General features: G+C 38.7%; 1 protein-coding gene across 1 annotated transcript in view; it reads right to left on the reverse strand.

Moving 5' to 3' along the window:
- Positions 1-211: 211 nt before the first annotated feature.
- syt13 (synaptotagmin XIII) overlaps positions 212-17,036 on the reverse strand; it is a 28,507-nt gene continuing 11,682 nt past the window's right edge. Inside the window, exons 3-6 of the mRNA XM_036584471.1 lie at positions 15,379-15,516; positions 9,947-10,266; positions 3,153-3,279; positions 212-1,382 (exon numbers count right to left, since the gene is read on the reverse strand). Coding sequence (XP_036440364.1) covers positions 1,078-1,382; positions 3,153-3,279; positions 9,947-10,266; positions 15,379-15,516 — 890 coding nt within the window. The 3' untranslated portion in view covers positions 212-1,077. The remainder of the gene's footprint in view (positions 1,383-3,152; positions 3,280-9,946; positions 10,267-15,378; positions 15,517-17,036) is intronic.

Genomic DNA, 17,036 nt, shown 5'->3' on the forward strand with positions numbered 1-17,036 from the left:
GCCGGTTACCGTGTAGTGATGACAATAGCAGTCATAAGAGCATGGATGAATAAAATATATAACAATATGCTACAATCAAGTAATCACCTGTCCAATATAAGTTTAAATTCTGCTTCAGTTAATTTTGAAAAGCACCTCAAACGTTTTTAGGGTGGATAAAGGATCCCTAATGCATGGTTCTCACACTGTGCAGTAATGATAGAGTGAGAGGTTAGCTTTGACCTGTTTAATCCTAAAATTCTATTTCTACACATAGAACACACTGAACATATAACATGAAATTATATTGGCCAAACAAATTAAATGTTTTTAGACTTAGATTTAACATAGTGAAAGTAGTGAAGAATAAAGTACGGAGAAAAACAGGTTGTGAGAACCCTAACATGAAATTGAACCCAACCCAAGCCAGACCAGTATTTAAGAAATGATCAGACAATGTCATGGTCCCTGAAATGACATCCAACCCCAACATGAGCAGTTGGATCCTGTCAGGCTGATGTAATGGAAGAATATCACAAACAATCTCTTTGACACACACCCTGTACGTCAAAAAGAACAGAAAACCTGCTGACACGAAACATGTATAACAGAGGCAAATGGGCAGATGCTGAAGCTGGAATATTCTTTTAAACATCCAAATGCTTCATTCAACCCAAGCCGATCCAAGGCCATTCCCAATCACCTTTCTCTCTGTTTTGGCTGTGGGTGAGATGGGATGAGAATGACTCATCCTGTTCAGAGTGACGCAGAGTTCCTTTGACACATTCACAACACCAAAGCTAAATATGGTACTATTTTATACCAAAGTGCTCTAATCACTATATAATAATCTGTATCAAAACCAAACAACACTTTCACAGACTACTCTTCAGGCATCTTTGCTCATAAGCTGCTAGCTTGAGCAAGAACAGTTACAAAATATTTTGCTAACCGATGAAATCTGCTCAAATCTGAATAATGACACAGATTAATATACAGGAATAGAGCAGTGTTGTAAAATCTGTCCAAACATTTAACTATTCATCACATACAGTGGGAATACATTAGTTCTATTGGTGTTTTAAGCGTGTATATTCCTCAGGCATACAAAGGATGCCACATTGCGATCTGCTTGCGTGGGTTATCCAGCATCTGTTGCCAGTGTTGTAGGCCGGTCCCGGAAGCATGGAGACCCAGCAGGCAGCGGCCGAGAGGGAGCAATGTGCCGGGGCTGGCTTGGTTCAGCACTTCTAGGTCTAGGCTAGACTTGGTGAGCAGCTCCCTGGGGAGCTCAAGCATCATCATCTCATTCCACACCGGGTTGATCTTGTGCTTGACGCGTCTTGTCTGCTTCTTTTTCAGCTTGGTGCTCTGGTGTTTCAGTGTCAGCTTTACTGACAGATCTGAGAAATGAGAAACTCCATTATATATAATGCCTATAAAGTATTAAATCTATTATTTATCCTAGTAATGCAGAGATACTTTGATTCCAGTGGAATTTTATTCAAAAGTCAGTCAGATGTGTAGCTCAGCACTTTGTCGGTTTGTGGGCAACTCACACTGAAAGCAATTGGTTTGCAGTGACCATACAGCCTTGTTACTGCTCTAAAACACTTCAACTCAGGAAGGGGGTTTGAAATAGCTACCAAGTTGTATCAGGTACGTTAGAGTAAGGTAAATACTAAATTAGTATTGCTGTGTCCCTCCAGTATTGCACTGACCCTTCGCTAATCCCATCCCCTAAATACTTATTGTCCAGTTGTAGCTTAGCCACTATAACTAGACATGGGCACCTATAACAAGCTTTAAGAATTTTCAGAACAGTATGCCACAATGTTGTGCATTGAGTACTTTAATCAGATACTGGATATCCCATGAGTCTGGAGTGGGAGTTAAATCAGAAATGGAGCAATGCTCCTAAGCCACAATTGGACAAACAGTATTTAAGGGAGGAGTTTAGTGAAAGTTCAGTTAAACCCATCAAAAACTCCACAGTAGTGAAGGGACAATTAGTGTAACAGCACTTTATAATGACTTTACATAACAACACAATTGTAATAAACTTATGGATAATGCTTAGATGTGTTCATATAGTCTATAGATACAGAATATAAACCAAGAGAAGAGATACTGGGCTAATTTAACAGATTTCCATATAATTTTAAATTATACTTTTGACTATTTAACCATTGGAAAACTTTAATGAAGGTTTCTGGGTTATTTCATAAAATGTTTAACAAAGTGGTATTTGTTTTAGAGACTTTTAGCACAACATCCAACTGATGGTGGACTCTTTAGCCCAATCCCATTTCACCCCTTGCCCCTACCACTTAGCCCTTAGCCCTCCGTTTGGTGCACTCACCTCTAGGGATAGGGTGTCCCAATTTTTGTTGAGAGAGAGGGGTAGGGCGAAGTGTTAGGGCTACTTCAAACGAAGGTTTTTCAGAGTTACACTCCAGGTGGAGTGTTATAGGAAAAAAAGAAAAAACAGCAAGATGCCTACACGAGAGAAACGAAAGAAACGTCTCATTAGCTAGCTAGCTAAATTTCCCGTTCCACCTTAAATAGTCCAGCAGTACTGACGCCTGAAATGCCAGAATGTTACTGCTGCTCCATTTAAGGTGGAACGGGAACATTTGAATGAGAAGCTGGCAAAAAAAAAAAAATGACTTCAGCTTTATATTACCAAAGAATTAGGGGTGGGTGATAATGAATCATTTTCACATCCCCCCTCTTTGAAAGCATATGATGCCCTAAATTTACCTTAAGCCCAGCAGCGAGGTTGCAGAACTTTACTGCTCCTCTGCTATCACTGCAGACTGGCAGGGTCACCTACAGAACATGGCTAGTAGCCTGTTAATGAAGTAATATTTTTTTTTTATTCAAGGGTTGTTCTATTTTGTAGGGGAAGATTTCAGCTACTACCCGTGGTGACTCAGTTCCCGAGGGGCAAGGTGACCCTCAAAAACAAGGGGTAGGGGTAAAAATAAGAAATGGGATTGGGCCTTTGTATGAAGAAGGCCTGAAAAAGAATTACAGCTCCAAACAGAACAACTGTTGGGCATTTTATGCTTCATATTATGTTTAATTTTTTAGTTTTTAGTGGCCTAAATCATTCACTTTTGCTCATTATGTATCTTGAGGCCCTTATTTACATTAGTGATTGGTGATACCTATGTTGTCTTTGAGTTTATCAGACTGCAGTCCTCGTGCCTTCATCACTACCACCCCCAGCCTGTTAGCTGCCGGTAAGTAGCTCAGTGACAGCAACAGCTCCCCAGCTGATGATGTCACTTCCAGCTGTGGAAAAGAGAGAATATTGCCAATTAACTCTGGAAACTGAAGAATTCACAAGAACAATAGATTAAATCAGCAATGTCTAGAGGCGTAAAACCGACCAGCTTCTTTGTAAAATGGAGGATGTATTGATTAATATATAGTAACATATATAGTGCCAGCTGTATGTTTATAAACATAAAAGTGTTCTCATTAAGTATTTAGACAATTACGTCAAACTAATTTTTACTGTTGAGGTTTTTGAGTTAAAAAAAAAAAAAAGAATTAAAGCGACCAGAAAAATAGTCAAAAATGTGTTGAAAGGATGCAAAGATGCTGACTGGTTGAGCCCCTTTAGGACAATACAGTCAATGCACCTGAAAGCACTGAACCACTTTGGTCAACTGCTCTGATACATGACCATATAAAATTGACAGTATGGATACAAAAAGAGCTGTATTTTCAAAAGATTAAATCAAATACGCAAAACAATAGTCATAACTATGATTGATTCTGTACTTTTTTATCTTAATATTCTGAAAAGTTAATCTTATATGCAAAGTATGTAACTCCTCATATATAAATGTCCATTAGTTCTTGATATTTGCTGAAACCTGCAGTATTGTGCAAAAATTAGTGACCTCCATTTGTTCATTTAATTTCTAGCCAAAACAGCCTTTAAGTACAAGTTATTCATTTTTCAGCTTCAGGAAAAAAAAACTATTTAACAGAAAATAGCACAGAAACCTCAACAAATAAATATAATATCAAATGTTTCAGAATTTAGTGTGTCCATCCTTTGCCTTTACTACAGCTTCCATTCTTTTTGGGAAACTCGCTTTCATGTTTTCAAAAAAAAAATCTGCAGAGATATTTTTTCCATGCATTATCTCATTTTCACGATTCAAGTAATTCCAAAGACATTTAGTGATATTGAGCTCTGACAAGTTCTATTTTTTGTCACAGGGTGAATAGCTTCTGATTTTCAAGCAGCATTTCATCGGCTCTGTCTCTGGGGTTCCATTACCCCATATAATCCTAATCTAAGACAAATGATTGCGAACACTATTTGTACTTTATAGTTAGGCTCACATTACAAGCCCTGCTGCTCAGTTTAGAATTTTTCTCAGATCTGATCTTTCTGACTTCATAGTTCACATCTGCAAGTGAGCCAAATCATTGCTTACTGTGAATAGACCAAATGCCAAATGGGTTAGAAAATAGCACTGCAGTAGCAGGTTTTTAATGCCTCTCCCCCTGTTATGCCACTCCGCCCATGTCAGCAGGTACTATTGTTTCTTGTCATCAAAATTGTAAATGGGTGTTTATGGGCAGAAATGTATTTCCACCCAAGCAAAATAGCAATACACCAGCATTATAACATTAAACTGCATGTGCACAAAAATAGGGCCTGGTGTATGCCTGTGTTAGCAGTGGGTGCACCTTTCCCAGGTTTGTTACATGCTAACAGTTATTATTCAGTAATTACAGGGACTTTAGCGCAAATAGGCTGAGCTATTCGTATGTTATGGGAGTGTGTAATAAAACTTTGGGACTGCCTATATACTATTTAGAAAGGGTAACACTTTTGGACATACAGTGTATTTCCAAAATAGGATCATACATAAAAGTGACTTGGATCTGATTTTGTTAGACATATCTGTTTATTACATTACAGGATCCTGGTATGATCCTGGTAGGCAGACATCAGCGGCATAATACGAATGCTAATGGGCCTGGTGAATTAGAATGAATCTCATTCATACCAGTGGGGTCACATTAGCATAATCATGATCATGCTACCACATTAACAATCATTCTGGAATAATCCTGTTTTACAGCCCACGTGTGGGTGGACGGATATAAAAGTGACAGCTTGCGGCACCCCCTCCTTAGCACCCGAGCTCATAAAAATGACGAGTGCGATCCGATAATCAATTCCTTTTATTTCTGTCTCTCTCTCTCTTGTTCTGTCTCTCAAGGACTATTTTTGTGCATCCATAAACCACCTCCTGGTGATATTGTTGACAGTGAGGAAATATGAATCATCTCACACCATGGGTTGAAAAAGAGCCAGCTCAATATTACTGTATAAGCCTGTGTGTTTGTATGAGTGTCTGCCTGTATATGACTCCTGCCTCCACTTTCCCATCTGTTGAAGCGTCTGTAAGCGTGAGTGTGTAGAAGTGTCTTGCTGTATGAACAAATAAATCTTTTAGAGTGGTGCTCATACAGCCCAGTGTGAACTGCGTCATACATGGCATCATACGCACATATACTCAGTCTGCACCTTCAAACCCCCTTCAGTGAACCATTCACCCCACTCGCTTCTCCCCTCCCTCTCTCTCTCTTTCTTTTTCTGTTTCAGGGCTAGATGTACATGTGAGTACAAGTACAAGGGCAGTGCAAAATGTGCCTTGATGCGAATGCAATATTTATCGCCTTATTCATCAGACTTACAAGGGCCTGGGTTTGATTCCCCGGCTGGGCGACTATTGTCCTTTCTGTTTGGAGTTTGGGTTTTCTGGCCATGTCTGTGTGGGTTTCCCCCAGGTGCTCTGGTTTCCTAAGACATGGGGTCAGGCGAATTGGGCATGCTAAATTACCCCTAGATGTAAACGTGTGTGTGAATGTATATGTCTGTATGTCTGCCCTGTGATGGACTGGTGACCTGTTCAGTGTGTTTCCAGCCTTTTGCCCGATGACTCCTGGGATAGGCTCCAGCACCCCCTGCGACCCAGGAGGATAAGCGGTATAGATAGTGAGTGTGTGTGTGTATGTGTGTGTGTGATTCATAAGACGATGTGGAACAGAGATCATGTATCGGCTTCAGTGCATGAGATCAAGTGTCTCATTTACATATCATTTAAATGACACATACCCAATGGCCTTAGCATACTTCTTGTGAAACAAAATTCTCAAGGGCTGCACAAAGCTGAAAGCGCCTTCACGAGCTTACAAGCTTGCATACATTTGGAGGTTTCGTTTTGCCTGTCACAGAGACTCCACTAATGCAGGTGATGCTATAACATTTTAAGATGAGTTCCATGACTACTAGAAAATGATTCCATCACAGTTCTACAACTATGGCAACATGTGAGTCCAAAATGCTGCCTCTATATAAGGTGTAAAAAGAAAATTTGAACAAGAAGCTGGCGAATAGGAAGCCAACTTCAGCCTCATCCTCTTGAGAACCTAAATGCTAATGTGCACCTGATTTTAAAAAGAAAATTTTGTGCAAAACCAGCTGCTAGTCAAATTTTAGTAAATATGTAATCAGTTGCTTTTCATAGCTCTGCCCATTTTCTATGTGATCCTTCAACATTTTGCATAACCCTCCCTCAAATGCATATGCATGAAGGAGAGAAACGCTTTCTGTATTTTTTCATGCATGTTGCCCATAAACTGCATGTTTAGGTGCAGGCAGAATGCATCAGATTTGCATCTGAAACTAGCATGAAATGTTCAGTATATCAGGCCCTCATTCTTGCTCTCTGTCTACCTCTCCTCCTTACTGTCTCAATTAAATTAAATGTAGTTCAGTGAGCCTTTGTTTTTCATGTCTAAATATAATTTAGCAAAAAAGTGAATGTAGTCTATAATGTAAAACAAAGCTAAAGTACACATTATTTAAAGAGAAGCTGCTATTAAAACACTATGTGGATTAAAATAATTTAAAAAATGTTCTTTTTTAAGGGTGTGTTTGAAATACTACAGTCATTAGAAATTCCTGGCAGGTCTCTCTCTCTCTCTCCCTGTGTACACGCTGGAGCTGCAGCTCCTCTGGGATATGTGATGACGCAGATAGAGATCTCCTGCCCGACAAGCACATCAGACGGAAGCATTTGGAAGCATTTGTGTGTGTGTGTGTGTGGCTATATGTATAGGAGAAAACTGATACTGAGACTTATTCATCTAAAGCCAACTACAGACATCAGGAGTGTGTTGGAGGAAGATTATTTATATAGTACATTTTAACCTCTAATTTCTGCTTGTTTTAGAGATGGTCTCTTGGTTGAACTATGCTTGTGAAAGAATATATTTAGATTGAAATGAGTACAATTTGCCAGAACTGTATTTTCTTCTTCATTGGTGGCCAAGCAATACTTTTAAATTCATAAGTGTTTTTATTGTTTATAAACGCTACTTTTTATTGTGGCGATTTCACACATCAAGAAAGTTGCAGTTGTGCTGTTAATTTTATCTCAGCACGACTGTCATAGTGGAGAGGTGTAAATTGTCTTGACAGTGGGATGGTTCTCACCCCTTCCTCCCATCATTGCTCACTAGCAGCTCAACAAAGAGTCACAACATTTCACACATAGAGAGCCAACTAGGGGTTGCTACTAATTTGTAGTAGTTGAATGGCCATTCAAAAACGTAGTTGGCTAGTCGTTATTACAACATTAAAGAAATTGTCTGTGAAATGTATTTTATTAGTAGCTTACTAATAGTGGCCTTTTCAGGTGTGAGATGTATTTCAGTTTCAGCCTTAGGTACTCTGGCCACAGATGTACACAGATTGTCTGATGCAAACTGCACAATGAAATCACCACAGCTCTCATAAACGCACCTCTCACTGTGAATTTAAACTGGTTCTGGTCAATGTCTGATTGGAAACAAATGATGTTTATCAATCTAAATAGTAGAAGGAAGCAGTTGCATCTCTACTCATCAATAAGTCTTTCAAAGCAAGGCCTAATAGCTGAACTAGGAAACATTCATGATATTCAAGATGATATACAAGATATCCTAGTGCATTTGCCGACCGGTATTCCAAGTTTGTTAGTTGCCTCTTAAAGGGCCATTTGACTGACATGCAAAATGGTCTGTGATTGAATGTTTTGCATGTCAGTCAAATGGCCCTTTCCTATTGCAGTTCTCAAAACTTGTCCAGTCTGGCTTACAAGCCTATTTTTCAGTGCAATCTTGTACACCTTGCAGTGGAATTGGTATCATTTCATGTAGCATTTGCACATTAATGATGTACTTTTGGCTTTGTGTTTCTGTTTTCTGCTCTTACCACCCCCTGTATTTCAGCCACTGTCCTCAACTAGTTGACTGCTGCGCACTGCATGACTAGTAGATTTATTAGTCAACTAGTCCCATAGAAAGAGGCTATAATGGACTACAATAACCACCTTTCCTGTATTCCTATGATATATGACTCCTATGACTGGCAAGTAAGAAGAAGATAGCACTGAGGAATTTGTCATAGCTGAAGTCAAATACATACATAATTCTAAAATTAGCATTATGAACCGACACCATTGCGGATTACATGGTTAGCATTTGTGAAAGCGCAACAAGATTAACTGTGTTTGCGTATGTGTGTGTGTGTGTGTGTGTGAGAGAGAGAGAGAGAGAGTGTTGCATTATTGAGATTCCGCCCCAGAATTTCAGCATGACGCACCAAATGACTTATTCATGCTTTAGAGGACTCCTACCCTTCCTCTAAAATCTGAAAAGGTCACACGCACAAACACACTCCCCTAGAAGCATGACTCAGACACACTTAACTAACCTGTAACGATCTTCCTGTCCAGGTCTCATGTTGTGTACAGTAATATCACTCAATACACATAATACACCTTTGTTAAGAGTAATATCTCTCATCTGTGTTCACCTGTATGAGGTGTTTATGGTAATATCACTCACCCATGTTCACCTATATATATATATATATATATATATATATATATATATATATATAGGTGAACATGGGTATATATATATATATATATATATTTATATATATATATATATAGTACCTGTACCTGTAGACAGTAATGTCTGTTGTCACATGTATTCATCTGTTTAAGATCTTTAGAGGAGTATATCTTACCTGTTTGTGCCTGTCTATGCTCTTTAAATTAATGTAATGCATACTTTAGCCTATGCTGGCCCACAAACCAATCATGCCCCACTAAAACCTCCACTTTCGGTAGGTGGCAAAAAAAACAAACAAACAAAAACAGATTAAAACTAAACTGTGAGCGAGCTGCACTGGTTGCTGTGCGTACCAAAGGCTGCATCGATAAACATATATGGGTTTGCATGCATCACTTTGTACTGGCTGTATTTTAGGGGTGCGCTGTATGTTATGAGAAGATAAGTCAGCAGACATTTCCTAAATTGGTAGATAGTTGGAGATTTACTTTGTGCCTGTCCTGTGATTGTGCCTGCCCTGGTGGTTCCTGAATATGAGGCTCCTTTGGACAGATCTACAGACTATCTTTTCACTCCCAGTTTTTTCTGTCACATAGATGCGCTGTCATCATATTTTTAATTAATTAATTAATTATTTTAATTTTCGTATCATTTTTGTTCTTAATAACAAAATAAGATATTCTTGTAATATCTCTCACTTATGTTCATCTTCTCAGTCCTGGTCCTTAAATACCATTGCCCTGCACATTTCACCCCCATTTCCAACATGTGTAACAACTAAAGAAATAATTTACAGTTCGCTGATAAGGTGCGATGGGTGTGTTGGAACAGAAAAAAACATGCAGGGTAGTGATACTACAGGACCAGAATTGAAGACCGCTCTATTAGAGTAATCTCTTTGATATGTGTTCACCTGTATAAGGTGTTTAAGGTAATATCTCTCACATATGTTCAGATTTATGTATTAGATCATTTTTTCTAATGTTCATCTGTGTAAGGTATGTAAGGTAATATTCCTCACCTGTTTGGGTGGTTGCAAGTCGACCCAGCAGTCAGCATCTGACATCATGCCCACGTCGGCCAGTTTGAACCTCACAGTGCCAAGAGTAGCATTCCGAGAGAAGCGGTCACAGCTGTGTAAGGTCAGCGCCACCTCTCCCTCCATGCCATCTGTACCCTCTTTACTACAGTTGTTGGGCAGGACAAACACCAAGGCCTCGCCCCACTGGACCCGTGCTGCTAGCTTGCGCACTGCCGTCTGAGAATGCTTCTGCTCTCCGGATACACTCACACAGCCTGACACGTACCCCTCGCAGCCGGCCTCTATGGTAATGTGCTCCGCTACAGAGAGAAAGAGGGAATGAAAGAAAGGGATGAAGAAGAAGAAAAAGAAGAAAGGAGGAATTAGATTCTAAGAAGCTCAACTAAGCCTTCTTACTGCATTTACCCAGTCTCTTCCCTCTTGTATTTTCCTCCTTTCAGATGAAAGAGCTGATTTTCTGCTTTATGTAGATAAGATGACTCAAGGTATTGACTCGACTCTGATTAACTCAAATCACTCCTAATGATGCATACTGATGACTGCAGTTATTCTAGCCTTTATGTGAATCTCTTACACACTTAAGAGATGACATTTGGTATTTTGATTGCATACATGCTTAAAAGCCTTTCAAAGGCTTTGAAAGGCTTTTATGAACATTTGAAAGGCTTTTAAGCGTGTATGCAATCAAAATACCAAATGACATGGCAATCAGCAAAACCTTCACCTCCTCCACAACTATTGCAATAAGATACATTTAACATGATACATTTTTAATATGATCCAACAATTGAGATATTACATCTGGTTATATTGGAAAAAAAAGCACTGCAAGCTTCCACATACTTTTGCACTATTGATGTATTGAAGGCCACACAGATACCGTACGGCAACTGGTGCATTTTTCAATTGCACCCACAGAACAGGATTAAGAGCAGTGCCGATATGCCTCTCTGAACTCAATAACCCATCTGCAGTTAGCAGTGCTGCAGGCAGAAGGAGCTAAACTGCACTCAGAGCACAGGACTGTCCGAATGTTGCTTCCTAACGTTATGGTTCTGGAGCTGATTGGCCCATTCATTTTCGGCTTTCAGATTTTAAAGCATGTTGGCAAAATGTAAAAATCAGTAAAAACTCAGATGTACACAATATCTCACTTACCCCAAGTGTACGTAGTCAGAAAACATATATATTTGTCTGATACACTGGCATAAAACCACCCATCTTTTTGAAATTATGCAAGATAAAATTGGGGGGTGCAGGGGGTCTCTAGGTGTCACAAAAGCACATAGCCTATATTATTGATTACATGTTTTTGAGAGCCTATATTATTGATTACATGTTTTTGAGAGTGACTTATACCCACAGTAATGATACTGCGTTGTCACTTTACGCTAAAAAAGTGGCTGCTTGAATGAAGACAGAAAAAAACAGTCTCTGGCAGAACTTAGCTAAACAGCTAAAAGAAAAACTAACTACCTTTTATTTTGATCAATATTACATGATTATTCTCCATTTACACTGCAAAATGTCCAGATTTGGGGCATTGGTTTGTCAGAAAACGTCTGTGACCATTTAGGTGCCTCATTTGAGGACTTTTTTTCTGCCTTTTGTCTTTATTCAGCTTATAAAGTAGACATATAACTTAGTTCAGAATGCTGTTGCGAAACTGCGAAGCTGTTGTATGTCTGTAAATATTTCCAACAAAACTCAAATTGAGGTTAAACACAGACAGTTGTTATTTTATTTTGTTATAATCACTGATGTCAGGTTCTCCCCTGCAGTGGATAACTCTAGCAGGTGTACCTTGTTCACCATGTTTTGTGTTTAAATTGCTTTATGTCAGCAATAGCCTCCCAATATTGGTTCCCCAAACTTGTCAGACCAAATTTGCACCCCTGGTCTGATAAAGTTAATTTTTATTTTGTGTAAGTCTAATATAGCTAACAAGTAATGGAGTACTGTATTGATTTTTTCTCCTCTACTAAAACTATCTATAGATCCATAAAAATGTAATGTTACACAGCTAAAAACTGTAGTAGTAATCTACTTGAAGCCTAAATTGTGTCCATACTTTTTGTCAATTTTATAGATAACAGTGTGTGCACAAAACCACAGACATATGTCTATTTGAAATTACTCAACAACTCAACATGAACAGAGAAGCTGTTTATGTGAGCTTATAGATCTCCAACTTACAGTAATTGCAACACAAACCTGTACTACACCAGTGCTGTACAGTAAACTGTAAGCATAACACATAAATATGTTTCAGTATTTAAATTTGAGGCCAGTGTGTGGTGATTTAGGCATACAGGGGTATAAGTGTCCATTACTTGTTAGCTACATTAGCCCTATAGGTCCAGTGCAAAACTACAGAAGCAAACTACAGATAACAAGCACTTTGTTTCAGGACTGTGGGGGAAAATAGCATCTTAATTCCCTCAGCAGCATTGGAGGCTGAATCATCCATTACCAGAGAAGATACCAGCCCTCTGACCACTGAGCTGTTCCCCTGGTTGTAGTCTAGCCATCTGGCCATGCCTCAAATCTGGTAAATACATTTTTACCTGAACTGGCCAAACAGAGCCACTAAAAAGCACTGCTGTAGGTTAAATTAATTTAAGCAGAGTTCTGCCACCCCACACCACAATGTGCTTCAATTATAGCAAACTACATACATTTGCAGAAAGAGGTCTTTTCTACTGGCATCATTAGAACAGAAAACAGTGCTCTTGCCCCCAGCAACAGGAAACAACCGAAGAGCAGTTAATGAGCATGCGGCCGGCATCCCATAATTATGTCTTAACCTCTGTTCAGGTCCGTGACCACAGCAACCATTCAAGTGTTTGTGTGCATGTCTTTCTGTCTGTGACCTTTTCATCAGTGTCTGTAGGGAAAACATTCTCACTTCAGAGCTGAAGTAAATGCTAGCATTCACATTCTCCTATTAGTCCATTTGAAAAGTGTAATGTTTCTAGATGTGTGCAGATGTAGGTGAGTTTACAGGCATGTGAAGGTGTATGTAGACATGTGCAAGTCTACAGTGTATAGGTGTGGGTGTCAGCAAGTGTTAGTGGTGTAAATGTAAGCTCACAAGACAAAAAATAGTCACATGCATAATTTCTTTTCTAATACCTGGTTATGTGTCTCCTTGCTTTAGCAACAGCATCAGTCCTGATAAATAAGATTATCTCTTCAGATTATCCATTATTATCTAGCCCACTTTTCCAGAAACTGGATGCAAATCTAAGTCACACTTCATGTGTGTCTAATTCAGCATTTCACCTGCTGTTCCAAATTGGGATTGAGGTCTGCTGATATTGCTAGTCAGTGTTCCATCATGTTTGTTGACCCAGTCCCATACAGACACTATCCTGTAATGTGGGAATCTAAATGTTGTGTGCTGTTTGCACGTAAAGCACAAAATTTGCGTAAGAGTTGGCTAGAATGGACAAGAACTCAGCAATCTCAAGAAGCTGGTGTTATACTTACCTGACAGGATTGGCACTGTCATCAAGGCAACTGGAAAATGATGCATGCAATATTTTTTTCGTACAGGGAGCATCAATGCATGGAATTGATCTAGATTTTAGAATCTTGTAATCAATTACTAGGGCTGGGTGTCGATACCAGAAAGAATCGTTTCACTGATTCTAAGCATCTGGGAATCAAGAGTCTACTTCAAAGCTTTGGACTTGGTTCTACATAGAGGCATTCAAGTCTGCCCACAGCCAGTGGTCATTATATAAAGAACAACAGCAGACTGTGCAAGTCCCAGCTGAACTGACCCAAAACCAAACTGTTTTTTCCTAAAATCAGCTCATCAGATCAAATGCATGTTTAGGCTCTGAATAGCCAGTATCACAAAAACAGCCACAAGTTTGATGTAATCATGAAGGGGGAAAAATAATTACTAACATTTGGTGAAATGGTCACAATTTTCTACTGGTGTGAAAGGGACTCGCGTTTAGTTGCCTGCCCCCCTCCCTCTCACCAAAACCCTGGAAATATTATTACAAGGCAGCTCTGGCTTCATGAATCTTCTCTGCAGTGCTTTTCAAACTGAATCATTACCCACTCTTGGGACACAGTGAGGGGAAGAGTATGTTGTGAGTAAGCTAGATCAGGGTGTATTTTGGTTTTTTGGAAGCATGTTTCAGATCAGAAGCTTTAGAACTATTTTTTGCTTTTTCTGTGAGCTACATTCAACTAGAAGCATTCAAAACACACAAAGCACTCTTGAAAGATATGTCCAAAAATTGTTAATGAAATGTATTAAGGTGTTCATACTGAAAGTAAGAGCTAAATATATCCCATTTACCTATAGAACAAAGGTGTAATTATTGTAATATTTTTAAAACTTTTATATTTTATTATTATTATTATTATTCCAAAATCTTACTAAGTGAGTAAATTGTGTGGGCACAGGCATATTTAAATCTTGTATCATGGTATGCTAGTGCGTGTGTTGATATAGCAGTATATTGAGTACTGTTTTTAAACTGTATATATCCATACAAAAGTTGGCAGAAAGCTTTATAAGAAAACTTTGATGTCATAAAATGTTTGTTAAGTCTTGGGACAAACATTACCTCTACATGTGGGTGCTGGCATGAAAAAGTACAGGGGGTCTACAAAACATGTCTGAAAAGTGCATCCTCTCTCAACACCTACATCAATAGACCGGCTGTATTTTACTTTACAAAAAGGAAACAAAAGTCTCAGAAAAGCTTTGCTTTTCATGCTGTGCTGCATCTGTGCAGTAGCAGCCATGCAACCTCAAGGGATGGATTTGCTGCTTTTAAGTGATTTGCCACTAGCATTATTGTGCTACATTCTGTTGATTCCTATCACTAAGAATTGGAATCAAAGACAACTTCAGAATTTCTGCCCTAGTAATCACTTAAAACATTCTGTAAAGTATGCAGTGACTTTTTGGGGTAAAATAAAAATTCTTGAACATAAAATGTAAAAATCTATAAAAGAAGCATGGTATTATGTTTTTATCGTCTATGTTCCACTACTGTGTAAATATTCCAGTCATATTTGTATTCGGTGTACTTTAAAAAGGAATCTGAACTGTAATAGAATAATTAAATAAAGTAATTAAATTTAATTGAATCATATTGAAGTCTGAGATTTCATTATGTATTGAGTCATTTACCAAAGAACTGTAATTTAATGAAATCATTATGAGGTCAAGAAAAGTACAGCCCTAAAAGGTATATCTGTATGCAAGTGCACATACAGAAAGTGAGTGCAGATTGCTGTCTAAAGGTTTACAACGCATGGGTGAATCTCTGCCTGAGTGAAGTGGGTGTGATGGGCATGTGTTACTCTCTGTAATGGTGATCTATTTTCTGAGCAGGTGTGTGTGTGTGTGTCTGTGTGAATGTGTGTGTGTTTGTTACCTTCTATAATAGTGATGTGCAGCTCTCTGTTCTGGCTGTGCAGGCGGAGAGAAAAGTGCAGTTTTGGGTGCAGGACAGAGCTGCTGGTTGTCATGCCGCTCGACTGCTCAACTGCACAGGGTGTCTCATCAGCAGAATCTGCAAAAATTCAGCATATTTTTATTATATAAAAATGATTTATTATTATATAAAATGATAATTTTATTTTTTAAAAGTAATAAAAAGTAATAAATATATTATATCATAAAATGTTTGTAGAAAACCAACATTTACGATACTTTTAAACATGATTTATAATTAAAATATTTAACATCACAAAGACATTTTTCACAATACATGATCACGATATTTAGTTTTTCTAACATGTTAGAATGAACAAAATGCAAAACAATGACAACATTTGGAAGGAGGAATATCAAATAATTTGGTAAAAAAAATGTTAAAAATAATTTAATGAAATAAGATACTGGAAAAATGGACTGACGTCTAGTCGGCTACATGTTATTATGCAGTTTATGCAGTTACTATACATGGGTTGTTGTTGTTTACAGGCTCACTGTAATTCTATAATAAGTCTTTTTTATTAAACATGCAGTTGTTTAGTGTTCTGAAATGCAGTATCCAAAAGTGATTTGTGATGTACTTTATCATGGAAATGCCACAGTGACTATTTAATTTTTTTTTTCTAATTTTGTACTTAATCAAATTTAAAGTAACACTGCATTAACATTTGCAGACAAATGTGTTTAAAAAGTTTGCAGCAGAGGTTGTTTGTCTTTTCAACATAATATGTCATTTGGCAAGGGGTGCCCAAACTTTTGCATATTGCCCAATCATATTCAGAACACATGATCTAGGGCAGTAATTCTTATGCTTTCTAAACAAGTGCCATAGTTAGCCATAGTGTTTTTCTCCACTCCATCACACTCAATCAAAGGAAAGGGTAGTTAATCAGGTGATGAGTTGGATCGGGTGTGCTGGAACAGAGAAAGCAGTAAAATGTCCAGGGCAGAGGTACTCCAGGATCAGAATCTGGAACTTTGCTCTGTTCCCACATTTTTCAAAACCTTAACCATTATTCTGGACCCCCCAAAAAAGAACATTACTAGACTTAATGACTACAGGCCAGTAGCCCTAACGTTCAAAGTCATGGAGGCCTTTGAACGCCTGGTCTTAACCCGCCTGAAGACCATTACAAACCCACAGCTGATTCCACTGCAGTTAGTTTACAGAGCTAACAGGTCTGTTGATGATGCAGTCAGCTTGGCCCTGCACTTCATGCAACAGCATCTCAACAGTCCTGGAAGCTACGTTAGAGTTCTGTTGGACTTCAGCTCAGCTTTCAATACCATAGTGCCAGAGCTGCTGCAAGTCAAACTGTCCTGGCTGTCTGTGCCAGATCCCATTTGCCAGTTGGATTGTGGATTTGTTGACGCACAGGAGACAGCAGGTGTGATTTAGAAAACACACGTAAGAACCCCTGAGTTACTTAAAATTGCAAGCTCTCACCCCTTCTCTTCAGTCTCTATACCAACAACTGCATCGCCAAGGAACCAGCTGTGAAGATCCTCACCTTCCCACTGTGGTAGGCCTCATAGCCAACAGTGATGAGTCTGCCTACAGAAAGGAAGTCAAGCAACTGGTGTTCTGGCACAGCA

This window comes from Colossoma macropomum, unplaced genomic scaffold (genome assembly GCF_904425465.1).
Source record: "Colossoma macropomum unplaced genomic scaffold, Colossoma_macropomum, whole genome shotgun sequence".
Taxonomy (NCBI): domain Eukaryota; kingdom Metazoa; phylum Chordata; class Actinopteri; order Characiformes; family Serrasalmidae; genus Colossoma; species Colossoma macropomum.